The 27,620-nt window shown below is 38.8% G+C and overlaps 1 protein-coding gene across 1 annotated transcript in view; it reads left to right on the top strand.

Annotated features, from left to right (window-relative positions):
• The window catches only part of gcgra (glucagon receptor a), a 38,679-nt gene extending 19,322 nt beyond the window's left edge, over window positions 1-19,357 (top strand). Inside the window, exons 2-14 of the mRNA XM_088008415.1 lie at window positions 5,869-5,994; window positions 7,241-7,337; window positions 8,238-8,345; window positions 8,446-8,540; window positions 8,845-8,939; window positions 9,221-9,398; window positions 10,513-10,672; window positions 10,753-10,813; window positions 11,235-11,304; window positions 14,255-14,343; window positions 14,426-14,570; window positions 15,555-15,596; window positions 15,691-19,357. Coding sequence (XP_087864541.1) covers window positions 5,941-5,994; window positions 7,241-7,337; window positions 8,238-8,345; window positions 8,446-8,540; window positions 8,845-8,939; window positions 9,221-9,398; window positions 10,513-10,672; window positions 10,753-10,813; window positions 11,235-11,304; window positions 14,255-14,343; window positions 14,426-14,570; window positions 15,555-15,596; window positions 15,691-16,053 — 1,557 coding nt within the window. The 5' untranslated portion in view covers window positions 5,869-5,940 and the 3' untranslated portion in view covers window positions 16,054-19,357. The remainder of the gene's footprint in view (window positions 1-5,868; window positions 5,995-7,240; window positions 7,338-8,237; window positions 8,346-8,445; window positions 8,541-8,844; window positions 8,940-9,220; window positions 9,399-10,512; window positions 10,673-10,752; window positions 10,814-11,234; window positions 11,305-14,254; window positions 14,344-14,425; window positions 14,571-15,554; window positions 15,597-15,690) is intronic.
• Window positions 19,358-27,620: the final 8,263 nt, after the last annotated feature.

The following is a 27,620-nucleotide window of genomic DNA, read 5'->3' as shown; positions in this document are numbered from 1 at the left end:
GAAGATAAGGTGGAAACAGTTTTAACATTACATCACCACTATATTAGATAAAAGCTTTGGGGGAAATGATTTAAATAGCAAGACCTATGTCCCTGTTAAAGGATTTGCTGTTGTTTGCTTTTTTATTCCATTTTTAAAAAGTCTAAGCTTCGTTACCGTTTTATAAAGACGTTGGCGTAGTTGCACTTTGAAAACATGTGTGCTGCCACTCTATTGCATGTCTCCAGCATCGCTTTTCTATGTTTTTGACAGTGTAACATTCACAAACGGATCACAGGATAAGCCACGTAAGCTCTTCATCCCTTACACACCATTTATACCACACATATGCTCTGCTGCTGCTGCAGCAGCAGCAATATCATTACATAATCTCATGCAACACAGTGAAAATGCGCCGTCTGTGTTAATATTGATGCACCTTCCTCTGCAAACTCAAAGTTCTTTTTACACCATCTGGCCAGTTGAGATTTTCCATCAAAGCTTCTTTATTTCCTTGAATCTTTAAACCTCTAACACATTTTTTCCATTTATTACTATATGTGGAAAGATATCATACAGTGTAGCAGCAGATTTATTTAGTATTTATTTAGCTGGTGTCTAAATGTTTAAGAGCTGCCGGTGTAGTACGAGTTGCTTTTCTGTTTTGCTACATCTGTTTTCATTTCTTTTTGTCCATGTTGTCTCATTAACCCAATCCTGCAACTGTTGTTGTTTTGCTGCATGTTTTTCCTCATCATTTAGTGACACAGAATTATTCAAATAGTTTTGTTCGTTTTGTTGTGAGGTGAGTTTTCTATTTCTCCAAGGTATTTTTCCATCTTTCACCCTATTATCAGATAGCCCGACCTTTTTTGTGTGTGTATTTTTATTTTTATTTTTTGTACAAAATAAAGTTGGAAAAAACAACAACTTTTGTTTCAGGTTGTCTAACAACAATAATGTGGATAAACAGGTATTAGCTGGTTTGGTTCCTAATAATAACAACATATCAGGTTTTCATGAGATTTTAATATGTTTTAAGCAAACACTGACATGCACAGCCTACTTTTATTATTTCTGATTATGTGAAGACAAGCCACGCTCCATGTCTGCCTCCTGGTGACTGCACAGCAGTCCGTAAAGACATACTTCTTCATTTATTTTTAGACATTTCAACGCGACAGGTTGCTCTCCGTGTGCACTCAGCTGCGGCATTTTAGTCCTGTGCTGCAGTTTAATGAATATTTGATAGTACGTGGTTCAGTGAAGTAGGGCAGGAAAGCTGCTTGTCAGGATGCATTTGTTGACTCGCGGTGATCTAAACTGTAACTTTGCCATTAATGACCTTCTGGAGACGTTGCATCTAACGTTCCTCTGCGAAAGACTTTGACACTGCAGTTGGCGCTGTGCCTGCTCGCTCAATATGCAGCTGTCAGTTCGCTGTGTTGGATTTTTTTTTTTTAATCCCTACACTTCCTCTTGATGAAACGTAGAGAGGTAACAGAATTTCAAATGTGCCTCCAGATGAGCAATGCTTGTGTAATCATGGTAAAGGTTGAATGGGCAGAAGTGACACTAGATGAGTAAGTTTATTGTGTTATCTGTTGCTGCTGGCCTAAAAACAAACCCCCTAGGTGGTCAGAGTTTGTTGTTTGCCTCTTTGTGTTGGCTTTATGTCCTTGCCGCATCATGACTCACATCGTCAAGACAGTTTTTTTTCTGGCTCTGCCAAAAAAAACGTACAACTGTCTTAATAAAGACTTTTCCCAGTTCAGAGGGCCAAAGTGTGCTTGAGTGAGAAAATTAACACAATTCTTCACTTTAACATGCACGCTGAACATTGAACAAAATATATTTAGCGTAAAATTAGGCTCCAACAAATCTGGACTTCAGCCCGAAGTCCAATAAGTTGAATTTTGTTGTGCGCTGGCGCGACGCAAAACCATCTGATTTGATGTGGAAAGTCAAACATTCATAGCTGCTCAGTTTTCAGCCGGCCGCAAAAGACTGCCACAACTTGCAGCAGCCAAGTTGTAAGCGTGTGTTTCAGCATGATGCCTTGCTCATTTTGAACTCTGCTTCACCCTCCTATGCATTTCGCCATCTGCTTCCCTGAGGTATGAGGCCTACCAGGCTTCGCCCCGGGTAATGACTTCCTGTGAGTTGTGCTGCAGCTTTTAGGATCGTCGCCACTATTTTCTTTTACGGTGATTTAAAACGATCTTCCGCCATCTCAGAGGTGTGAACCAAAGCTCTGGAAGATGAAAAGTGCGGGACGTCTCTGCGTCGAGTCTTGTACCTCGTTTGGAAAAGTGGACGATAGATTGGAGATCACAGGCACATCTCCAGGCTGGGTGGTTGTTGTTTTTTTTCAAAGAGGTTTGTTTTTAGTCCTTGCTTCTCCCCTCTGCACAACATTCAACCATGCATACTCTGCTTTTGTAATGTTATTTGCTAGACAGCACAATGAAAGGCAAGTACTCTCCAACAAACAACAGTAATTGTTAGTGGCCATTGTATTAAGCCATTCAACATGCACTTGAGCACAGAGCGATTTAGGGAAAAAAAAAAAAAAAAAAAAAGCAAACGCTTTTTTTAGACGGTTGGGGCATGTGCGTCATCCAAGCCTGATTTTAAAAGTATTTTCCTCACAAATATAAGTAAAATTGCACACAAGCGTAATTTAGACAAGGAGCGGGGTACGGCTTTTGTTTAGCAGACAAAAGCTGGGTATAAGATGATTTGGTAACATGTTTTTGGCTGAAATAGCCTCGGGGAAAACGCACCCAAACGACTCCAAGAGGTCAGCTCTGCCTCTGCCTTCACAGGCCCTCGGCTGTCCTCCAACCTGAAATCAAGACGCGCAGAAGTAACAGAGAAAGCTCGGGGATATTTGCTGTAACCTAGAGTTAGTGATGCTAAACAACATGTTTCCTGACGGACCTGTGGAAATATCTCCGGGTGCGGCAGCAGCTCCACCATGCTATCAAAACAGCCGGATTTGCAAGCCTTATTAGCCTCACACCTTGGCGCTCATTAGTCCTGCCTCAGCTCTCACTACATGCGCCATGTGGCCCTAATTATCCTGCAGTGAAGACACCCAAACGCGTCCAATCTTCTGGATAACAGACACAGTTTGTCTTTAAAAAAAAAAAAAAAAAAGTCTTTGCAACTTTAGCAGTATTGTCTATTGCAAGCGACGTTGTTTTTACTTTCAGCTTCACATACGAGCCAATGTGAGATCTTTACATTATGACTTTTACATATCTTTTTAATTGTATTCAAATGAGCATTATAAACACATTCATATCTTATTGCGTTTGTTTTAAAGAAAAGCAATAATTAGTCATTTTGCTGTTAAATGATATAATATTATTAGCTTGTGTTATTCTTTTGATTTTGATATTTAAACTGTAGAATAATATTTAGCGGCGTGTGACTGCGTGCTCCATAGAGCCAGAGGAAACTCCAGTCTCTCCAGCATGTTTTCGGGAATTATCTCCCTGAAAGAATATCAAACCGAGAAATGGCCTGACAGAAGATTTCTGTGGTTTTCGAAACATAACTTATTAAAACCTCAGTCAGTGTGTCGTGAAACAGTGGTGCAAGCGATGCAGATGTAAAGCAAATAAAAGCCGTAAATGATCAGATTCATAGTAGGAGAGATTTTCTCCTAAGAGAGACACTGTAAATTTTAAATAATAATCTGTATCACGGTCATTACTCCTGCTCCACTTTTTTATTTTTTTATTTTTTTAAACATAGTAATGTGGTCAGAGGCCAGGTTGGGATAGTTTCTTTTTTTTCTCCCCCACACTTTGCCAAACCCCGATGTCTCTGTTTCCCTTTCCTTTCATAATCTCTCCTGTGGGGATCACTTTCGTTAATCATTGTGTGTCTTTAGTGCTGAGTTGCACAACATGGTGCAAGACGGGTGGCTGGGGGAAAACTTGTTTCTGAATCTGTTACCTACTGGGGAAGAGAGAGTGTGTGTAAGCATTCTATGTAGTTATTCAACAAGGAGCAGGATGATCTCTGATGTGCGTTTCTTCTGTGACTGAAACGATTAGTCGGAACAATCGTTGAATCTGTTATTGAAATAATCATCGACTAATTCAGTAGTTTGACCGTTAACCGGAGTAGATAGACTCAAAACAAAGGCCGTATGCTGAAAAGACAACATGCAGTAATTAAGCCAAAACCATACAAAAGATAAATGCATTTTATTTATTTTGTAAAAGCTAAATCTCCTAATAAGCACCTTTTAGCTATCAAATTTTGAATTGGTTAATCCATAACTAATGAACAAATTATCCCTACACTGTATTGATAAGTTGAGCAGAAAGAGTTGAGCTTTTTGCATTTTGGTGTTTCCAGTAGTTTTACTTTCTGATGCAACTTTTGCTACAAATTATAAAGGGTACACTAAAGTATATTTCAGGCAATACGGTGTTTATTTTCTTATGTCAAAAATGAATTTAATCATCTGTTTATTTGCCTCTTTTATTACATAAAAAGACTTAACTGGCAGAATGAAAAATCTGCAGACTGTGCCACTTTTTTTTTTCATCAAATTAATCAATTAATTGTCAGAAGAATTTATGAAATAATTGATTTTTGAAATAATTGTGACAGCCCGTGCAATGGGATGCAGGATGAAACCCAAATTACATCTGGCTAGTCTCTGGTAAAACGTAAGATTTCACAACATTTGCAGCTTTCAGATGCAGTCGCTCAGAGCTGAGAGTGTGGCTCATAATAAGTTGTTTTCATAATATTGGCTTTTGCTCAACCTCAGATTGTTGCAGAAACATTTCATAAACAAAGGTTGCCTACCGCATTGTATCTGATTGTGTGAAAATGTGCAAGAGTCTGCGCTCTTATATCAGCGGTACCGATCCTGACCCGATGTTGAGCCAGACAACAGTAGCTCCGCCGCTTTGAGAAAATACTACAATCCCTCTGTGCTGCTGCTAATGCATCCAGCGGTTATTACACTGCACAGTCCATTTAGAAAGTTGGTTTCTTGGGTTTAGATTTAATCGTATTTGACTTTCTAGCAGAGCAGCAAAAGGTGGCTACAACATTCCAGCTGCAGTTTGAGGCAATATTTTAGTGTCTTGTTGTTGACAGCTTAGAAAGCAGAGTGACAGTGTTGAATATGGGCTTTCTGGACTCCATGCATCACAACCTGTCCGTCTGTCATGACACACTGCTCTTATCTGCTGCACAAATACCAGTAAGCTAAACACATCAGCATGACCCCCGTCCTCTAGTGCGCCACGGAACTAGAACAGAATGGAATTTGAAACGTTTTAGCCAAAAATGTTTCTATGGTCAAGGTGTTTTTTGCAGAAACGTTTCAGATTTCGTTCCGTTCTCCGGCTTCGCTCGAGTCCGTCGGGAGCTGGAGGTGATCGATGGCCAGGTGAGTGACCTCTGGCACACACTGAGACACGCTCAACCAAACACTGATCAGTTTTAACGAGAAAGTGGAGCCAGCTGCGCGTCACCGAGCGAGTGCAGCTCCTCTCTGATAGAAGTAGCAGCAGTTCCTGGAGGCTTTCGACCTTGTACTTAATGTCCTGAACAACTTGGTTCTTTATTCAGCTGCCAAGCTTTGCTTTTTAAAACAAAGACTGAATTAGGACTTATCGTGCTCCCAGTGGATGCCCTTTCTTCTCCAAATTAGCCTGTTTAGATAAACGTAGATTTCAATTATGTTTTTTTTTTTCATTCGCCTGCCTTCTAAATCTGGTAAAATTGCACTGGTGTAGACACGACCCAACCTTTTCCTGTTTTGGTCATCTTGTTATGTGGGGCTAATATGAGTCAAGTTAATGTGTTTTCAATGAGCTTTGATGGATTGTGTGTCTCTGTGTCCCTCAGGCTGTGTGGCGCGTGTAGATAAGCCCCTTATGAGGTGAAAAGCCCTCCCAGCACCACCAGCAGGAATAAAGGATGTCACGGCTGTTCCTCTTTTTGGCAGTCCTCATCGTCTCGTGCAGCATCCAGGTAGGTCACAGAAGTAGCTCTTTGGCATAAACCAGTGCTTCTCAAACTTTTTCAGGCCTAGGACCACTCAACCCATTTAACAAACACTTCACGGACCACCTGGCTTGAGATTGACCCGCAATGAAGCATCTAAATATGTACAACCATAAATGCAAATATTAGTCTCTTATTGACATTTTCTTTGTTCATACATGGTGTTTGGTAAATATGAAGGGCTTCGACAGAATTACAGATTCTGATAGTGTGGATCCTAAGCTTTCCAATGATGCCAAACACACAAAAATAAAAAGTTGTTCTTTACTTTCAAGTGTTGTGTGCATTAATAACATTTAGGGCTATTTGTAACTTAGAAGCACAATTCAATAAAAAAACAGACTTTGCCAGAAACAAAAATCCAATTCTACACCGTTAATTGTAAAATAAGCACTTCTCCACTGACCTCTAATCTGTAGCAACAAGCTTCAAATCTGTGACGTTGGAAGGCCTCTGTGCCATCACCCTTATCTTTAGCTCCTTCTGTAGCTTCTTTATTGGACTCTGAGATCATCCAGTGTGAAACTTTTTTTGTTGTTGTTGTTTTTATAGGACTTTGTTCTGTGGCCATTCTCTAATTGTCTTCATAAGATTTATAAAACAACTACAACAAAAATCGGTGTTTTCAGTCAGAGGCTTCTTTTGAATCACTGTAATACAGACTGCTACAGGAGATCTTTCCTGCTCACAGCGATCAGCATCTACAAGAACTTTGAAGATTTAGATAAGTTATAATAACATTCAGTTTCCCTTTGGGATTGATGACGGTTTTTTTTGCGCCAGATGCTAAACAAATCTTTTACACAACTCTAACATGTAAAAAACAATAACAGAACATTCAAGCTCTTACTTTTCACACTTTGCCATGTGGATCTATAATCAGATGTTCCTAAACTGACACAAAACTGAATCAAAGCCAAATGTTTTGTTCTGTCTTTTTCTTTCTAGCAGCAGCAGAAATGGAATTACGAGTAAAAAACTTTAGGAGGAACATGACATCACAAAGTGTAATTGTTTACATATTGTACATAAACTTTATCTAGAGTCAAATTAACATTATAATTTACTAACATGTTGTTTTTGTTGGAACTATGTTTTTTTAACGGTTTAATTGAACTGTTTACTTGGTCTGATCACAGCATCCACAGGTAGCAAATCTTTAGGACATCACTGCACCTTTTTATTGAATTTTCTCCTGCGTGTGTCTAATCAGATGTCTCCTGCTGCTACCCTGGATAAACTGAAGGACGACTGGAAGCGGTATAGGACAGAATGTGAATACAACAACAGTCAATACCCGCCCAGCAGTGGTGAGCTTTAGATATTGGGTCTGTTTTTTTTTAATTATTATTTTATTTTCATTCCTGGCTTATTGCTACTGCAGAACTTTCAGAGGAAAATTTGAAGTAAAGTCAGATTTTGCCTTGTGTCACAAACCAGGTTTGGAAGTTAAAGAAGACATGAATCACATAATGTGGAATCAAGAAATTTGTGAAACATCAGGTGTAGAAGAGTTATGATCTCTTAACACATGGAAACAGAGAACAAAAAAATTGTCATTTTATTTCTTTTGCCATTTTTGACTTGTGTTTTGTTTCATTTGAGTCAAACAATATCAGTTTGACCAAAGTTGTGTGATCTAGTGGCCAAGTTAAGGATTCAAAAAGACTTGAAACTAACCTTTTGTGCAACTGAGCAAAAAAAAGAAAAAAAAGAAAGTCTTGTGAACTCTGGGTGAGAAGTAAGAAGAAGAAGAAGTGAGAAAGTCTTCAACAATTAGGTGAATTTTGCTCTTCAGGTGCATTACTCCCCGTTAGGAAGTTCTGCCTCATCTTTTAAAACAAGCTGCTTCCCACACTTTATACAAAATTGTTCCTCTCAGCTCTCCAACACGGCAGCTCTCACATAACATCCCTGCTGGTCCATTAGTGTGAGAGCAGCTCAGCAGCTATAGAGAACATAGGATACATTACTTTGTCCCCCTGAGCTTCCAGCTGTCTATACTCTCACAATCACGACTGATGTCCACTGATGAGAGACATAATGACACGTGGAAAGGCCGATTTTGAGGAAAGACCATTATGTTCCAGATAATGACTTCCGGCAGACGTTACTTCAAAAGACCGTTTTGAAACTTAAACAGTCAAAAGCGAGCATCTGGGGGTGATATTAATGTTGTTTTTACTTTATCTTATTGTTTTCACCCTCAGGTCTTGTGTGCAACAGGACGTTTGACGACTATGCCTGCTGGCCCGATGGATTCCCCAACACCACCGTCAGTGTGGAGTGCCCGTGGTATTTGCCGTGGTACCATAAAGGTCAGAAAAAAACTGATAATATCTGTTAGAAGCAGACAGCCGTCGGTGATGATGACATTTTCTGTTGAAAATCCGTGTTTGTGTGTGTTTTTGCACATAGTTCAACATGGCATGGTGTATCAGGACTGTGATGCCAATGGCCAGTGGGTGACTAAGTACAATACCACCGAGTGTGAAATCCATAGCACAAACCAGGTGAGAAAAATACGTGAACATAATTATTTTTAAGAGATACAAGGGTAACACAAATATTTTATAAGCAGAATGACAATTTTACTGACATTAAATATATTTTAATGTGTTAATTGTTAAGCAAAAGGTGGCTTACTGTAAATACAAAGAACGCTTGGATATCAGGGGATTGCAAAGATTAAATTTAAAAAATATATTGAAAATAGTACTTACAAAACCCCAAAATAAGAAAGTAAGATATTGCAACGCTGTGCTAAACTCTCATAAATTTCTAAGCTGTCGTGTTTCTTTATTCGTTGTTTTGCAGATTTATTACAGATGTATCCGGATCATGTACACAGTGGGCTACTCCTTGTCCTTGGTGGCGCTGGTACTGGCTCTTGGTATTCTTATATTTTTCAGGTATGATCAGAAGAAATTTGTCTTTTTTTTTTTTTTTACAACAAAGAAAAAGAATCAGTCAACTTTAAACCAGCTGACTGATTTGTCCCTGACTGTTTATTTGGGGGGGAAAAACCCAACAAATAGTTTGACAGCAATCTACTGCAGAAAAGTACAAATTCCAGGAAAGAACCACAGTTTAACAAAAACCAAACAATTTCACTGAGTTGAAACGAGTATTTTTGAGCAATCCAAAGCAGGTCAGCCTTTACGCCCGTCTTGTTTTGTTTTGTTTTTGTCAGAAAACTTCACTGCATGAGGAACAACATCCACATGAACCTGTTTGCTTCCTTCATCCTGCGAGCCCTTTCGGTCCTAATCAAAGATGCTCTGCTGGAGGCCAACTTCACATCGCAAAAGATCAGCGGAGACAGGGACCAGGGGTTCCCCAGTGAATCGATACCCCCAGTGGAGCTGCTGGTAAGCATGGAAGAGTACTACGAAGAAAACCTAATAGTCCATAATGAAAGTTCCGGGTTCATAAAAACACTGTCAATCTTTTCAGGAGGTTAATTATGTACTTGTTCTGAATCATTTCTCCCGTATTTGCTTTTGTATCTCTTTATAACTTCAATTCTGTGCAATGAATTTATTCTTTGTCTACCTTAGTAAGACATTTAATCATCTGACAATGCGCTGGTGAAGATTTTTACTGGAATGAAAAACAGGTGGGCCTAATTACTAGATGGAGAACAGCTGAGAGAACGCAGAAACCCCAAAAACAAAAACCACAAAAACCACACGTGGGAAAATGGGAAATGGGTGAAGCAGCAAAAGTAAACGGGATGCTGTGCACAAAAAAGGAGGACCAGACGGCCAAACTAAAACATGAACTGAGATCTACACAGAAACAATTTTACACAAAAATACGCAACAATATGCACAGGATCAAAAACCCACAGAGAAATATGTAAAAGGAGTCCAAACAAAGTAATCAATAATAAGTCAGACTGCTGCAAAATAAAACTTTCTCCTGATATTACAAGAATGTATGATATGAGGCGATGCAAAACAAATTTTTATTGCAGCAGCAGCAGCCTTAAAGACCAGCTAAGTCCTACTGGTTTGGTTGGTGATTCTCATTTGGAGGAAGCTTTAATCTGAGATTCTGCCTGACAATCAAAACAAATGCTCTCATTTGAAATGGACACCTGTGGGGAGCGTACGTAAACATTCCTGACCTCATTCAGCCAAAAGTGAGTCAAAAGTTAGTCAGTTGCCACGGTTACTCTGCTGAAGATGTGCAACGTCGTCACAAATGTCTTGTCAGGTCATGTCAAAAGCCAATAGCTCTAAGATAGTAATACAAGCTAATTATCTACAAAAGAAAGACGATGCTTTCCACTGCGCGCTGAGCTGTGTGACACAGCTGGCCGTGAAAGTCGCTGCTTTTGTGGAATCCGATCGCCTTCGGCACAACGCCTGGATCCCGCTGCCAGAAAAGGAGATCCCATCTGCAGCGGCTCTGATCCCGACCACGTTCAGCTGAAAATGCATGTGGAGTTTTGCGAAACGTCCCTCCGCTCTCTTGCAGACCACAATTAGCTGCCGCACTGCCTTGGTGATGATGCAGTACAGCATCATGGCCAACAGCTACTGGCTGCTGGTGGAAGGCATCTACCTCCACAACCTGCTGGTCATTACCGTGTTCACGGAGAGGAACTACTTCAAAATCTACCTGTGCATCGGTTGGGGTGAGCTGACCTGTTCTGGATAGGAGGATGTGCGTCTGCAAGTTCAGCAGATAACCTATTTTTTTGTTTGTTTCTTATAGGAACACCATTAATATTCCTTGTTCCCTGGGCAGTCTCTAAATATTTATATGAAAATAAAGAGTAAGTATTTCTTCTTCTTTTACTTTTAGTTTTAAAAGCAATATTTTTGTGCGACCATGTTAAGATGTTTTCAGAAGGTGGTTTGATGAACTCTAAATGTGTGATTAAAACTTACAGCAGCTTGTTGCTGCTCTGAGGTGAAAGTAAATTATCTCATGGTCAGGAGTTAAAACATTAAATGTCAGAAATATTTCATGTTCATCGTCAGGCCCCTGTTGCGCGCTGCTTAGCGGTAAACGGAGGGACATGAATTTCAAAGCCACACTTTCTAAACGCTGAGAAAACAACTCATCAGCCAACACGAGACTCGGCTGCAAATCTCAGAACAAGGAAGCTATAAATTACAGAGCAAATGTCCAAGAAGCATGTGAGAAATGTCCTGTAGTCGCTGCTGTTTCCTTCAATGTGTTTCTGTTTTCAGGTGCTGGGAGCAGAACACAGACATGAATATCTGGTGGATAATCCGAGCGCCGATACTGCTTGGCGTTGTGGTAATTTTCTGCAACATCCATTTTTCATTTCTTTTTTTTTTTTCTTTTTTTTTTTTGTTCAAATTCAGCACAAACGTAATCCCAAGAAAACTCCAAATGCACGACTGGCATCTTGCATTTCTACTTGACTGCATAGTGTTTTTGTTAAATTGTACCCTATGCAATATTAAGACCAGCTCATTTATTTATGAAGTGAGAAAGGTTGGCTGTGCTTCAGATCTAACGTCTGGGAAGCATGTTAGGCCTCCTAGGATTCTGGGTTAAGCAAATGCAATTATCATGCATTTTGTTCAGCGACACAGATCGTGGGCTTTGTGAGGGTCAGTTCAGAGCGTTTATGTTGCTCCAGTCGGTCATGCTTGCCAGACATCCTGGCATTTTCCATGCATTAATCGTCCTGCTAAGTGGCCTGTATCCCGCAGGAATTCCTGTGTCGGAGTTGTTTGTAGGAATGGCGGGGCCAGTCCTCATTCCAGAGTTTCCCTCATTATTCTGATTCCACTGGCTTTTTTTTTTGTTTGTTTGTTTGTTTGTTTGCTTTTGTTTTTTCGAGCTTCGCATCAGAGCAGGAAAAGCCGAAACACTTCCAGAATTGGCAAACTGTTTACAAAAAAATGGTCAACTTACTTATCCAAAACTGTATCCTAAAAATCCATTATCTTATTAATCAGGTCACATCTTAAATATAAAAAAAAATAAGTAAATACAATTTTAAATAAACATTTTAGTTTTCATATTGCTTTGAACAGATAGAGATTAGAGTCATGCGTCCAAATTAAGTCCAGCATACTTTCCTAATTTAATCCTCGCAGAACGAACATGTTAAAGGTCACATCCGAACGCATGCTCATCAGAAAAGCGCCGACTGTTTCTTAAAAGAAATGCCAGCTGACGTGGAAAAGCCGAAATATGTTCCAGTGACTAATTGTTTTACATCTAATCTGCATGTGTTGGTCAGAGACAGATTCAGTTTAACAAGAAGCCTCAGTTTTATTTATTTAGTTGTTATAAAAATGAGCTGCAGTTGCTGCTTGCGTGGTAACCAGATATTCTCATCTTTAATTTCAGAGTATTTGAAGCCAAATACTTTTTTTTTTTTTTTTTTTGCTTAGAAGCATTTATTAGGAACTAAGAATCTGTGATTGTTTTGAACATGATTGTTTAATTAAATGTTCCCATTTGCCCTGCACAAAGTAAGCTAGGTAAAACGATAAGAACTGTGTTTACTTTAAAGCAGAGGCTTTAAAGTATTTGGACCAGATTGTTAGAAGTTGCATAAGAAGCTGTTGTTTACTTGCAGTGGATAAATAACCCTTAAGATTTGAAAATGTTTCCGTGATAATTCGCCTAATTTCAGAAAATGTAATGCCCATCTGTAGTCTTTTTTCCTTGGTTGTTTCCAAGTTTAATCAACTAAACAAATCTTCACAACATTAACATGACCAGAAAAATAAATGTTTATGATTAATATTTTGGTGATAGTGATTCACTGGCAATAATCGCCAGGCGACTGGAATCAATCGATCATCAGAGTGGCTCTTTTCTCTTTTGAAAACCTCTGCAGAGTCTTTACCGCAGCTTTTTTGCTTCAAGGTCGTTATTTAAGTATAAATCCAGCTGTTCTCACCGGGCCTCAGAGGTTTTCTAAAGAACGTTAGGGAGCAAAAATGCATCGCAAAGAGCCGGGATCACAGAAGAGAGGTCGGGAATGAGAGTGGTGGAGAAGTTTAATCTTCAGAAATTTTTGTGGGGCAATGTTCAATCCATCATCGGAGAATGAAAAAGGAATGGACACAGCCACAAACCTGCCACGACATGGTTGCTCGTCTGAACTAGATAGCCTGGCAAGGAGCGCATTAATTAGACGAACGGCAAGAAGCACAATGTTGTCTCTGGAGGAGCTCCAGAGATCCACAGTGCAGGTAGGAGAATCTGCTGACTGGGCAACTATTCGTCTCGCGCTCGTCTTTCTGGAAGAGTGTCGAGGCGAGAGCGGGGTGAACATAAAAGCACGGCACGCTTTTCAGATCGTCTGTTTTTTATTACACCAATAAAATAAAAAAAAAACACACTGAAGTGTGTGATAGTAACATGAGAAATATGGAAAGATTTAAAGTGTGTGAAGAGTTTCGCAAAGCTCTCGTTAAGCCCGAGCCACCACTCTGCCTCTAGAGATGTATGCAGTGATGATGCATCCTTCAGATTACAGGGAATCAAGTTTTTTTTTTTTTTTCTTCCCTTCACATCGTCTCCGACAAAGTTGCGTAATATATTGTTTTTTTAATCTGGAGGATTTATTCCCGATGCTTATGTATGTTTTGGCTTTTCAGGGGAAATTTAAGCATTTGCTCTGGAGAAATCTTCTTTCTGTATTTATCGTCAAACTTATTAACATTTAGCTATATTCCTTCAGCAGAGCTTTTCACTTGGTTGGATGTTGCATAACAGCTTTCCTACCTCACAACAGGCCTCTTTGGGTCATCCACAAACATTATCTTCAATGGATCTCAATTTATACTACAATGTTTACATTTATTTTGTCATTGCACAACATAAAATTGGATAACAACATTAGGAGCCTCTTGAATCAGAAAAGACTGAGAGATTTGACTTTTCCCACCAAGCAGGGTCTTTCTGTGCTGGAGTTGGTGGCAAGACGATTTCAGTAAAACACTTTTAAAGTCTGCAAGACTCATAGAAACTTGTAAGTTATGAAAAATAATGCAGGGTTAAGTTAACATTTGAAAAACAAAACAAACAAAAAAAATGCCTGAGTCCCTGAAAAAGAATAGCCTGTAAAGCAGAAAAGGTCCTACAATTTTACAGTATTTCCAAGAAGCAAAGCAACTTCAGGAAGACACACATATTTTTGAAACTTTCTTTTTACGCGTTTCATTATGTTTATAACCCATTTTTGCAGTTTTTTGACAATATCTCTGTCTTTTCACAGATCAACTTTATTATCTTTATACATATCATCAAAATCCTTGTCTCGAAACTTCGAGCACACCAAATGAGATACACAGATTATAAAGTCAGGTAAGTTTAGATGATTAAATTGATCTTTTTAATCACCGTTTCTTACTTGGAACTTAGTTTATGCTCTTTTTCTACGTCTCAGGTTGGCGAAATCAACTTTAACGCTGATCCCTCTTCTGGGTATCCATCAGATTGTCTTCATCTTCCTGCCAGAGGAGACCACCAACAAGAGCTTGCATTTACATCTCACTAAGCTCTTCATCGACCTCTTTTTCTCCTCCTTCCAGGTTGGAGCATGACTTTAAGAACAAACGCATTTATTTACACATCTTAGTCAAATTATTTATGAAGCGGTAGGACAGCAGCTAGAATAAAGAGTTTTGAAGAGTTTAAACTGTGTCAGAAGGCAATTAAAGGCGTTAAAATAATCTAATCTGCCAATTGATGAGTCAAATAAAACCACATAGGAGGGAAGATGGTGTAAAAGAGAATCTTCTGAGCTTTAAAAAAAAAAAACATAAGTCCATCTCCAGATGTCTCTCAACTGCATGCACTCATTGCAGCTCACTGATTATTACTAACTTAATAGAAAACTTACTATCCATTTTGTCGTTATTTTTTATTTCTTATGCATTTGTTTCTCTGCGTGTTCATAAATAATAATCTCACCTCACAATGCGTCTCGTCTGATCAGCCCTTCCCAGCCGTGTCCTTCCTCGTTGTGACGTAACTGCTGTGTTGCTTTTCACGTAAAATACTCGGAGAAAATTTGTCACAGATAAACAGATCTGTGACAGATCTGTGATCGTAGACAGATCGGCGTGTGTGTGTGTGTGTGTGTGTGTGTGTGTGTGTGTGTGTGTGTGTGTGGGGGGGTGTGTGTGTGTGTGTGTGTGTGTGTGTGTGTGTGCCGTAGGGGAAAATAACGAAAGGAACGAGCAAAGAGAGACGACGAGCAAGATGTGGAAGATTACAGTTGAGCCCATTTCATTTCATTTCAAGTTTTAATTTTGACAACATGCTTCCTCTTACTGGAAGTGATACGAATGTTTTGGGTTGGCACGGTCTGAGCCTCGACTTGAAACTCGTGGAGAAACTTTGGTGGGAGCTAAAGATTAGCGTGATGGCCAGGAGGCCCTCCAGCCTCAAAGACTTGGAGCTCAGAAAGCAAAGATAAATAATCAAAATACCACTGGAAACATGCGAAAGGAGATTCACCGCTGTAATGCCAATGCAGATGAATTTTGGATAAATATCCGTTGTCTTCTCAGGGTCTCCTGGTGGCGATCTTGTACTGTTTTGTCAACAAAGAAGTGAGTTTCCCGAGCTACAATAAATATTTCCAACCTCTGATTTTTATGTTGTCCCATTTCTTATCGTCTCCTTTATCTTTTGTGATTCCCATAGGTGCAATCTGAGATCCTGAAAAAGTGGAAGCGCTGGAAGCTGGGGAGGAACATCGAGGAGGAATACCGCCACACCTACAGCAATTCCAACAACACCAAGACGGGCAGCCTGCTGAACCACATCCCTCGGCTTCCCCACCTCCCGGACATCGCCAAATCTTCTGGCCCGGTCTGCAGTCCCGAAGAGCAAACGTGGCTCGTGGCTCGCTGCCACAACGGGACGGTCCACGGCAAGGAGACGGAAAACTCCGGCTCGCAGCAGAACGAAGGAACCAGCAACTGCACCCTTGTGGAGGACATCAGTCAGTCGGAGAAGACGCAGTGCTACGAGGTGCAGAGAGAGAATGTTGAGAGCCACCTCTGAAAGAAACGAGGAGAAAAGGACTTTTAGGAAGGAAGTTAGATGGCTTTGAGCTCCGCTGGAGCTCTGACTGAAAGCCCTAGTTGGGTTTTGAAGCAGTGTGCCGACTGAATCACTCGTGGGAGCAGTCGTCAGTCATCAGTGTCGCCGGGAGACGCGGCAGCTCTAAGCCCTGTAACATGACAGCAGTATGGCAGACGTCCAGACCAGGATGCTCAGTGTGCTGCGTGTCTTGTGAATGGATTGTTCTCGATGTTTTGTCATTTTAATAATATGGAGCTGCTGCCCATTGAACAACTTCACAAACAATATCAAGAAAACACAAATAACTACAATAGAAATACAAAAAAAAAAAAAAAAAGAAAAGAAAACACACCAAGTCCTGGCGTGAGTCTCTGCTTCAGTGTTTGCCGTCTGACAAATGTGTGTTTTGTGGTACAACAAACTGGACATTGGACTTGCGCACACAATAAACAAGACCAAATGACAGAACAAGGACAGAAGGGATTGCTTTTTGTACTCTATATGCTCTGCTCTGGTGCGTGTACGTCGCTATCTTGTTCATATAGATTTTAATGAAACTGTACAGAGAAAGGAAGAAGAAAAAAACATTCTGGTGACTTTACAGTGAGGAAACCACAGAGTTATTGTGGATGGGAAAAAGGCAGCTGCTCACCCCAGGTCCTACCTGGCGTAGGAAACAAAATAAGGTCGAGGTATAAAGAACTAAATGAATGACGTTGCTATTCTTTTGGTATTGCCGAGTGTTACAGTTTTATATTGGTCACAGTTGTGAAAGTATCAATACCCCTTTTCCACATTTTGTTGCATTGCAAAAACACAAATGTTGATGTATTTTGTTGGAATTTTATGTAAAAGACAAACAGAAAGAAGCACATTATAGGCAAGCTAAAGACAGAATATTTAAGGTTTTTATCTTTGTTTTAAAAATATTAATCTGAAAAGAGTGGTACGTGTTTATATCCATGCCACTGTCATTATATTTTAGCTACTCTAAGATTTTCTTCCAGCATTGCCCTTTAGAAATATTCCTTTAGGTGCTCCGCTTTGCTTTAACAATCAAATCTGACTTGCTTCTGTCTTTTCTTAAAATGTTGTCGAAATACCTCAGATTTAGATGAATCTGTTTAAAGAATATAATTCCTATACAAGTCTTGGTCTTTGTCTGTTGCTTAGAGACCAAGTCTTTCCTTCTTGTACGCCTGTCATTGAAGTTAACTCTGATTGTTCAGTTTATTTTTGAGACTTCTTTTAGCTTTTTGCTTTCAGGGTGAACTTGCTTCGGTGAGTAGAGGTCTGCGTTCTGGCAGGTGTTTTAAATATCCTCCATGTATAGACTGTTTTCTGGAAAGCGGAATGGCTTATTTTATTCTTTTGAGACCTCTTTAAAGTCAGTATAAGATTCATAAGATCCTCCAATATTCATTTGAAAGGTTGCAGACAGCTCTTTAGATCCAACCATGCTGTTCAACTCTCAGTTCAGCGGTCGAAAGCACACCGAGCTAAATGTCTGAGGTTTAAAAACTACAAAACGCCTTCAAAACGCTGACTAACTGCTAAGCTTATGTGTACATTTAGTCTTTAAAAACAGGAATTTATGTGGGGTGTCCTAATTTATTTCTCAATACATTTGTGATTGTTATTAACATTTTACAGAAAAATTCAGTGGATGGATCTTTCTAAAGGCGATGTAGCACTGGATTTTATTCATGGTTATCAGATTAGAGGAAAATAAAGGTGAAGAACACAAATTTCAGATTTTTTTTTAATTCTCAAAATTAAAAGACAATTTTGGTTGATTTGCCACATAAAATATCAGTAAACAGACTGAGGTTTGTGCTTTTAATACAATATGTTAAAAAAAAGTCAAAGGGGTAAGACTGTTTTTGCAAGGCAACGTATACTGTATGTAGAAAAAGTGCCAACCATGTGCCGCTATAATCAATGCAAAAAACAAACCAACAAGCAACCGAGTGAAGCCACATTTCCATCACTTCATAATGGATCAGTGTTACTCAAAGTGACCCAGTACCTCCAAAACAGTGTGTGTTTGCAGTATTACTTTGTCAATTTAGCAGATATGCAGAGCTACAACTACCAACTTGTGAGAATCATTCACAAAGTGTTAACGTACGCCATAAAGTGACATCAGATACCGTACAAATGTGAGTCAGAAGGTGCTAGTGATTACAGGCGCCATAGTGTTTACCATGCAACCACATCCTGAACAACAGTTGTGTGAAAGCAGAACAAAGCTTCTCCAGTTAGCTTTTAGACGCTAATGTTAGCGGTTCAGTTGCTTGTAGATAAAAAGCGATGGCCACCCACAGAGCATTGATCAAGTTTTGAGTTCCTAGCAGATCTGCGTGAGCTACCTAACATGATTTTTGTATGAATGGCTATTTGCGCAGTGTTCATTTATAACAGCTAAATGTTACATGCACATACGCAAGTGTTTATATGCATAATTTAGCCTTCTTGTGAATGTGTGTTTATACAGAGTATGAATACTTTTGACGTTATTATCCCAGATATGTGGATGTATTACACTAAGAATAAAAGTACATCAGCAGCCAAAAGGCTGCTGAAGGTAAACAGAGGAGCACAGAGGTCAAAGGCCAGTACAAATCAGTCCCACTCTGGCATTAAGCAGAACGGGACCACAGGACATTCCCAGAATTCATGCTGATATAGTTCGTAAAGAAGAAAGAGCTCTGTCCTTTATTTCAAAGCACCGGTGGACCTCAGAGCAAATTTGAGCACTACAGCAACATTTTTGTTGTGTCAGATAATTGTTCTGCTCCCAGCCACTTTCTACCGTTGAGTGGGTAGAAAAAAAAAATGCATGCGGAAGCTATTTTCCATCAGCATCTGCCGAGGGTTGTCACAGAGCAAGTAGACATCCAATAATTGAGCTGGGAGCACGGTGCTCACACGGGTGCTGCAGAAGTGGAGGGAAATGCTTGCACACTCAAAACAAATGAGTAATGACTGGTTTTGGCAAAAACAGATGCATACTGCTATTTTTATTTCAAAGTAAAAATCTGCAATTTAACAAACTCTGACTTGTAAAGATAGGTTTGGGTCAATCCTCCTCTGCGTCTGAATGTATTCGTGGAAAGGCTCAAGTTAATATGTTCCTTTACTCTTCTAGTCACGGTGGTTCTGTAAAGTATGAACGGGTCAGTGGAAGCTGATCACATTCAGGTGTAAACAGTCTGTCATATATTGTATTATATCTGTACAAGTGGTCAAAGAATAAAATTTTATGTATGTGAAATATTAATTTACCTCACTAAGTATTTTGTATCATTAGACGCCTAAGACATTAAAGAAAAGAGAAAGGATATGCTGATTAAACTGAGAAGTTCTTTGGTGACGGAGTGTTTTGACTGATTAAGAAGCAGACCTTGCTAAAAAATTAAGTATTGATTTGTCGTCTGGTCCAGCTCCCGGTTTAAAAGCCACACCAATTAATAATTTTGTGATTAACTTTTTTTTTTACCCCCAACGCTCTTTTTTTTTTTTTTTTGACTACAGCTCGACGACTAAAGATTGCCAAATAAACTTTACCAACATATGTACAAAGACTTTAACTTCACAGTACATATCATGACCACACAACAGTATTCCAAACTGTGCCATTTTAAAAACAACACTGATTATGTAAAAGTAAATGATATGCTTGTGCAAAACACTTTAAATTAGTGAGCTTTGGAGTGTTTCTGTAAAACAGCAGAAGCAACTAAAACGTTCATGTTTGTATGAGCAGCAAGTCTAAGTACACTCAGCACATGTATTCCAACAATGGGAGCAAAAAGCTGACTGAACAACCAGGCAAATTCACAGGTGGTGATGAGAAATGAATTTTTGTTTCCGGTGTTATGTTTTAAAGGATCATTTATAATTAGCAAATGCTTTTGTCAACAACATGGGGTTCCTCAGCAGTGGCATTTGCAAGATGCCGCTTATATGACAACCAATTCAGTATGAATAGTCAGAGAGTTATTATTGCCTTTAGTTTCTTATTAGTTGCTGAACAAAGTGGAGATAAACAATCTACTGTAACACAGCGTTTATCCTGGGCCTCTGGAGCACAGCACTGTTTCTTCCTGTTATTGTTGCCTCAGGTCATTCATCTCTTCATCCCTTTCTACTTAATGCTGATCTGAGGATAACAGGATGGATTGTTTACACCTGCAAGTATGCTTGCTTTGTGTTTATCTGCTGAACACAGATTTGTGTCAGAACTCTGAGTTAAAACAAGACCAGTGCTGAAAGCGGTGCTGTTTTGTCTTCAAAAGATGTGACGGACACAGCTTTTGTTTTTAGTGTTCCCATAAAATCAACACCACAATATCTTGGTATGAAAAATACCAGGCAAACAAAAATTATGTTGTGGTGAATTTTATTTAAAAAAAATATTTATATTAAGTACAACTCCACATATCAAATCAGCGAAACAGGACTTAAAACATAAAACATTTCCCATATATGGTAGTGATGAGTGTTTTTAACATCAAAGTACAATTAAAAATGTGTTTTTCACCTATGCGTCTTTTTTTGTGGTCATTTTAAGTGATTATCATTATTATATTCATACCTGTGTTGTGGTTAAAAAAGCCATACTCCAGTATTGCAGTTGTCCTAATTAATCCTAAAGTCTATCCAAAAAGTAAGTTATGTCGGATGTGCATGTTTGTGCGCTTGCATGTCGGCTCGGCACGGACTTTACCATAGAACTGCGTCCCGTATCCTGATGGCTCCTCCCTCACTCACTGCTGGTGTGATACTTTTGCACTTTTTAGTTTTTTTTTCACATTTCAAGTTGCACCAAATGTTGCCTCAAAGTAATGCTATACATTTTTGGGCAGAAAGAGAAAGCAAATTTCTGACACACATTCTGATATTCATTTGGCTCAGGCACTGAGAAAAAAATGACTCATTGCTGCAGCTAATTTTCATGGATAAAAATCCTGCAGAAGGAATTCAGAGGGTATTTTATATTTAATTAATCAATCCATGGATATCAGCAGGCACATCTTTGGGTGTAATTGCTGTTCATGTGGCACATTTGGCCTTTAAGTGTTTTACTCCCAAGTTAAGCTAACCAGTAAAAAATACTACTAATAGTTTATTTTTAAGATCTAATTTGTCTCTGTCAGTTTTGTGCATCTGAACCAAACTGCTGTGGTGTTTTTTCTGACTTTCTTCCCAGTTCCCTCTGCTGAAGCGGCTTCCTGCCTGGTTGTTTGTGATGAATCTAAGAGAGGGCGATTACAAACTCTGATGAAATGTGGTTTACCATTGGTCTGCATAATGGTTCCAAAATATGAAGAGCGCACAGAAGAAGCATATCCAATGATAACCTGCCAAATTTCTGAACAACAACAACAAAAAAAACACCCTGGCAAAGCCATTATATGAACTGAAAGTAAAAAAAAATTTCATTAAAAGTGAATTGTTTACATTATTTTATAACAGGAGGAATAATGAGAAGAAAATGTGGCTCAAACCCCCTTTGCTCAAAAGGTAAATGTATGTATTAGGGAGAAAGGTCAATATTTTCTCCCTCAGGCCTGGGAACTGAGCCTGCAGTGTCCTGATGTGGACAAACTGATTATGTGTGATTGAGCCATAAAGCCAGTGAGTTATTTTCCACCTTCCTGTCTCCGACAGGCTGTTGTGGCTCTCATGCTGTCATCGCCTCCCAGGATCTTCATCGTGGCACAGCTGCAGAGACGCAGCGTATATTGAATGAATATTAAACATCCACATATTTTATAAGGATAAAGGGCACTGAAATAAAGTGTGAGTGCGTAAGAGTGGCATGTGCTTTTTGTTCTGCTCGGTGTGGAAACAGCGATCATGTTTCATATCCGGGGAAGGGATTGTGTCATTGCTTTGAGTTTGTTTCCCATCAGCAAAATGAACGAAGACAGAGAGCTGTAGTACAAAATCCTTTCAAAACAGGCTTTCATTTTACAGTTCAGCGGGTACGAAACTCAGAGCTGATATATAAGAAGCTGTCAGATATCACATTATTAACATAAACACAAAGACTTCTCTGTCAGAGTTGGAGTTTTATCTGTTCCGCTCTTTTCTTGCCATTCTTTGTCTCAAATTTTAGCTTTAAAATGTCTAAAAAATAAATACATTTTCACAGTTCAAGGTCAATATTCAAAACTTATCACACCCTGTAAAACCTCACACAGCAAAACCTGTGTGTTTGTGCACAGATTTGCAGCATGCTTCCTGAAGAAATTACTTTCACTATTTTCAATCTTACCTACACTGAAAAACTGTTGTAAGAAGAAATCATGAGCTGACAAATGGTTACATTTCTAGTATAAATGTGCTATGAGGAAGAGTTTTATATTTATAGTGTCAAAGAAATATCGCTAAAGAGCACAGACAGTTTTAAAATATTTAAGGATACTCTGTTATTCTCATGCAGGCCATAATGGCTTGTCCATTTCACTTGTGCAAGCTTGATACAATTAATTTTTGATAGTAACCTGTGTGACGGTGTACGATTACATATTTTGTTACCAGGCATTTGTGAACCTGATGATGACTGGCTCCCTGCTGTGCAGAGTCCTGCTTTAAGGTCACAGGCTCCGCCCACAAGAAGAGAAAACAAATAAAAAAAACTAAACAGTCACTTCCAACTCAAGTAAATTCCTATCAAAGTTTACAAAATAAATAAAATAATCATAACACTGAAAAAAATAAACCTGTGACCAGAAATACAATACTCAATTTAATAGAAAAACAAAACGCTCAATACGTCACTACGTCTTCACGTGACTCCCTCCCAGCGCGGATTGACGTAACACCGGAAATAGCTTTGTTTGAATATCTAAACCGGGAAAATGTTTGGTCGTGAAAACTACGAGCTAGGATGGATATGACAGCTGAAGCAGGAACACCGCGTGTTCACCCACGACGAACCGCGCCAATTCCATTCATTTGCAATTTCATTTGCAAATTGTAATTTGACTTTTGGAGTTAAAGTAAATGCTTGGAGATTTGCATCATAATTTGATCACCTTAAGACATTTCGTTTGTATTATCCAAAATCAACTTTTCTCAGCTCTCTATGTTAAAACGTCATTCTCTCAAACACATACATACAGTTCTGCTTTGATTCATTCACGCATCTTTGAGAAATCCTTGAATCAGAAACCCTGATAATGCGTAACCCCTTCCACTTTAATAAACTCAGTCAAAGCTTAGATAAACTTGTGTTGTTTGTGAAAGTGCTCTATAAAACTCTTAGTTAAGTTGAAGATTCGATTAGGCAGACATTTTTTGAGATACTTGTTGGCAAAATGAGTGTCTAGGCATTTAAGCCATTCACACATCACACTCAAAAAATATTTTCTGTGCAATTCACATGACTCATTTTTTGGATAGTTTATGTCTATTTATTCCATATTCCTCAGGTTTCAACGCTTTCATTCTGCTCTGCTAAATTAGCATCAATTACCCTCATCCTCACAAGGCAGAGGAGTAAAGCATGATCACCATCATTTGTTTGGTTAATGCCTTCACGTCATCGGCGCAGGCATCAGTTGCAAGAGCTCATTTGCTGTATTTGAGAGGTCCTCTTATCGTGTCCCTAAAGCAACGCAGAGTTCCCTGAGTACACACAGTCTGGGTCAAAGCCAATTTACCAAAGCCACAACATCCCCATGTAATACGAAGAAGACTCGGTGGACTCACACAAAACAGAAAGATGCCCCTCGCCAGGGCCTAATAGTCTATCAACACCCCGGCGCTGTCTGATCACAAGTGTGACAAATTAAATCAACATAATGTGGGATCAGATTGTAGCAGTAAAATGTAGAATAGGCTGAACAAATTCAATCTCTCAGACGTGCGGTGTTTTATAGCGGAAGCACTAAGGCAGAGTGACTGACATGGCTCTGGCTAAATTCACAGATTGGGAGTCAGATAACCGAGCTTTTCTCAGATCAAAAGTAGAGTTGTGTATAAAAATAGTCGCATGCGATTAGATGACTGACAGAACTCATATTGCAGGTATGTGTGCAGAGTACTGGATAATTTCTATACAGCAAATTAACTGTAAGATCTCCTGAAGTTTGGCAATGATCCACAGATTTTAACCAGCAACCAATCTAGACTTGGGGCAACAAAAAAAAAAAAAAGTAAAATAATAAATGGAAAATAACCAGATTTATTATTTTTAGCTCAGATAACCAACTGATGAAATTGCACATGATGTCCAGTACAAACACAGCTTCTGAAATATCTAGATATATTTTTTTGTTTCTACTTATGTGTCTGGTAAATGTAGCTGATACAAACTAAACTAAACAGTCAGGAGTATTTGTGAAGGAAAACTGGTACAATACAGTAACATGGAAACATTACTGTCATGTCCGGTTGGTTTGAGATGGAGATTGGGGGATCATGAACTCACTTTTAATTGATGACAAATTTGACGGGCAATGAAACAACTTCGACAGCAGGACCAGTCTTAAATGAAACCTTTCTTGGGCTCAACTCCTCCATCTCGCAGGAGTTCACCATTAATAGTTTGCCACCTGGTGGTGAGTTGGAGTTGATGAAGGGGGAAGCTACTAGTTAAACCATAACGCTAAAGCTGAACTGGGAAAGTGTGGTGGAGAACCTGGTTCATGTAAACTCCCATCTCTTGGAGAATTTTTCTCTTCCTGAGAAACTGTCAGGGACATTAACATCGCATGGGTCATGTTCACAGCTGCCACTGCAGATGCAGTTTTCAGGAGCTAAAGAGTTGTTGAGATGGGTCATTTTGGCTGCAAGGTAGTGATTATGTAAAAATATATATATTTATATATTCTTCCTCTTTATGATTTTATTTTATTGCAAGAAGCACTTTGTTCTAGAACACAAATCATTTTTCTGGGAATAATAGAGCTTGGAGCCATTTTTTAGAAATTAAGATTTAAATGCTTTTGAAATGACCTCAAAACCTCAGGCATTAACTGAAAGGCAATTTCTATCTACTCAAATTGGTTGCTGCAATTGTTTTCATATTGCTATAATTTAACAGACAATATATTACAACTATGATTTGCGTCATTTTGAAGATTGGTTAACTATTATACTAGCTGATAATCCATTGGCAATTGGTGTTTTTTTCTTTTTTAGCATGATTCACTTTGATACATGAGCTAAATTAGCAGCAAAGGTCATGGATCTGTAAAATAAATAAAATGCTAGCCAAATCCATGTTAATGTGGTGATTTGATACTGTGGTAGGGATGGGTAATGTGCCTCAGAGCACTAACAGTGGATGTGTTTTAGTGAGAGGAAATCAATTCTGACAAGCTGCAGAACCAGAAAGTTTATTTGTATCAGCCTGAGGAGCTTTATGAAGCTTGCTCTTTTTTTTTTTTTTTTTTTTTGACAGATGGATCTGTGCTGCTAAGTGGAAATAAAACTGGCATTCAGAAAACACCTGAAGCACATGCTTTGAAAAATTAAAAAGACAACAGTAGAAATGTGTGTGGACAGGTAGAAAAATCCCAAATGCTGCTACTGAAATGTAGAAAAAGTTGAAAAGTTCAACCTGATTATGAAGATTCTTGATTGTAATGGCGTCACTCCCTGATGTTCCTACACAGCTCTGTCCAAAACTTGCTTTCTGTCATTTCCTTTAAGTAAATGTAACAGCATTAGTCCATTTTCAAAGGACCCTTCAAAATCTGACCCATCAAGGAATGTGACTGATTTTAGAAACCTTAAAGCATCTCTTTCACCGTGGTCTCTGGCCAGAACAGCGAGAATGAGCTAATCAAGTCCATGGTCATGACTAACCATGCTGCCAAGCTGTTGCTGCCTGTTATATTTCAAACATTCTCCGTTTGCGTTTTCTGCACTCCCAGGCACGGGCTGTTCAACAACAAACAGATGAACATATAAACCTGTTTCCATTTTGTCTCATTTCTAAAACTCCAACAGAAGAGCCATACTGGCACAACTGCACATGCTGTGTTGATTGAAAAGAGTAACATTTTAAGCAGAAACATTGTTCCCATGTGAATAGTTTGCAAAAAATCAAATGGCTCCAACAAACCTCCTCCTGCTCAGAAAAAAAAAAAAAAAACGGATGGCATTCGAAGCAAAGTGAGATCAAACCAGGGAAGAGATGACATGTCTGATATCGAAGGAAACCTCCTGCCTACAGTTTTTTCATTCAAATAAAGGGCAAATGTGGAAATTCACCAACAAAAAATTATATTTCAAATAAATATAACTTCTTTTTACCTAGATAATTATTTAAGGATTTTACTATATGTAGCAAAAATATTAACAACTTTTGATCCTTTTCAATTACTATCGAGTGGGTTTATTGGGATTTCAACATACAATGTAATGTTACACGCAAGGAAGAATGACACAAATTTTTACAACAAAAATAAATAAAAAAGTCTGCAGCATTTGTAAGCATAGCACCATATTAATGCTTGGATCAAAGCAGGTCCACCAAAATGGACAGGTGAAAGTCTAGACTGAAATCAAATAGTGAATCTGTGGCAAAAGTTGTTCAAAGACGCTTTCCGTTCAATCTGACTCAGCTTGAACAGTTGACAAAATAAAGAATGAGCAAAATCTCACAAAAATGTGGAAACGTGTTTCCTCAAGCAAAGGCTGCAGGCGTTAAGTCACATGGCCAGTGAAAAACTTTCAGAAGAACATAAAGATTATAAAGTCAGTATTGTCCAAGCAAAAATATGATTTTTAATTCATGTCAAAAAGGGACTTTCTTTTGCCTTAGTAATAGAAAGTTAATTTCTGAAATTTTAGGGTCAACTGTCAAACAATATGACTGCAGAGTTGCACAGAAGGTCCCGGGTTCAAATCCCATCCTGGAGTCTTTCTGCATGGAAATGCCGTGTTCTCTTTGTGCTACTTCCTAGTATTTTTGGCTTCCTTGCATTGTCTAAAAAACATGACTGACATTTGATCCCTCGAAATTGCATTAATTGACGAGTGTGTGTGATGGACTAGGATTTCGTCCAGGGTGCAAAGCCTTCAAGATAAACAAAGATCACCTCAACTTTTATCAGATTTCAAAAAGGTAAAATATCCGGCATTTCAACATGCCTTGGTGTGAATTACATACAGCTCAGTGATTATGGTGTGTGGTAAACCTCATGTTGGGTTTAGGATGCCAAACAGATGCCACTATTTATCAGTGGTTTCTCTGAGAAATTGCAGAAGTCAAAAGGAAAAAAAAATCTACACAGGATTTATTAGAAAATAAATTCAAACCTTCAGGCACTGCTGCTTTAATAATACCACTCAGACGTGGTTTTTGAAACCCAATCCAGCCCCATTCATAGCAGTTTGTTGAAACCATTGTTGAAGAAATATAAAGAAAACCTGAAATATCCTGATAGAGATTGGTTAGTTACATCTTACCATTATAGCTATTTTTCATAAAATACTAACAAGATTTTACAGGAGACTCTAAAAGACATATAAGCAAGTCAGAAATACTACTCTGATTGGCAGTGAGCAAAATGAAAAAT

The sequence above is a fragment of the Poecilia mexicana genome, unplaced genomic scaffold, assembly GCF_051168715.1.
Source record: "Poecilia mexicana isolate PSO_F unplaced genomic scaffold, ASM5116871v1 scaffold_8, whole genome shotgun sequence".
NCBI classification, from domain to species: Eukaryota; Metazoa; Chordata; class Actinopteri; order Cyprinodontiformes; family Poeciliidae; genus Poecilia; species Poecilia mexicana.
Note: the sequence above shows the minus strand (reverse complement) of the source record. Positions and strands in the feature narration are given on the sequence as shown.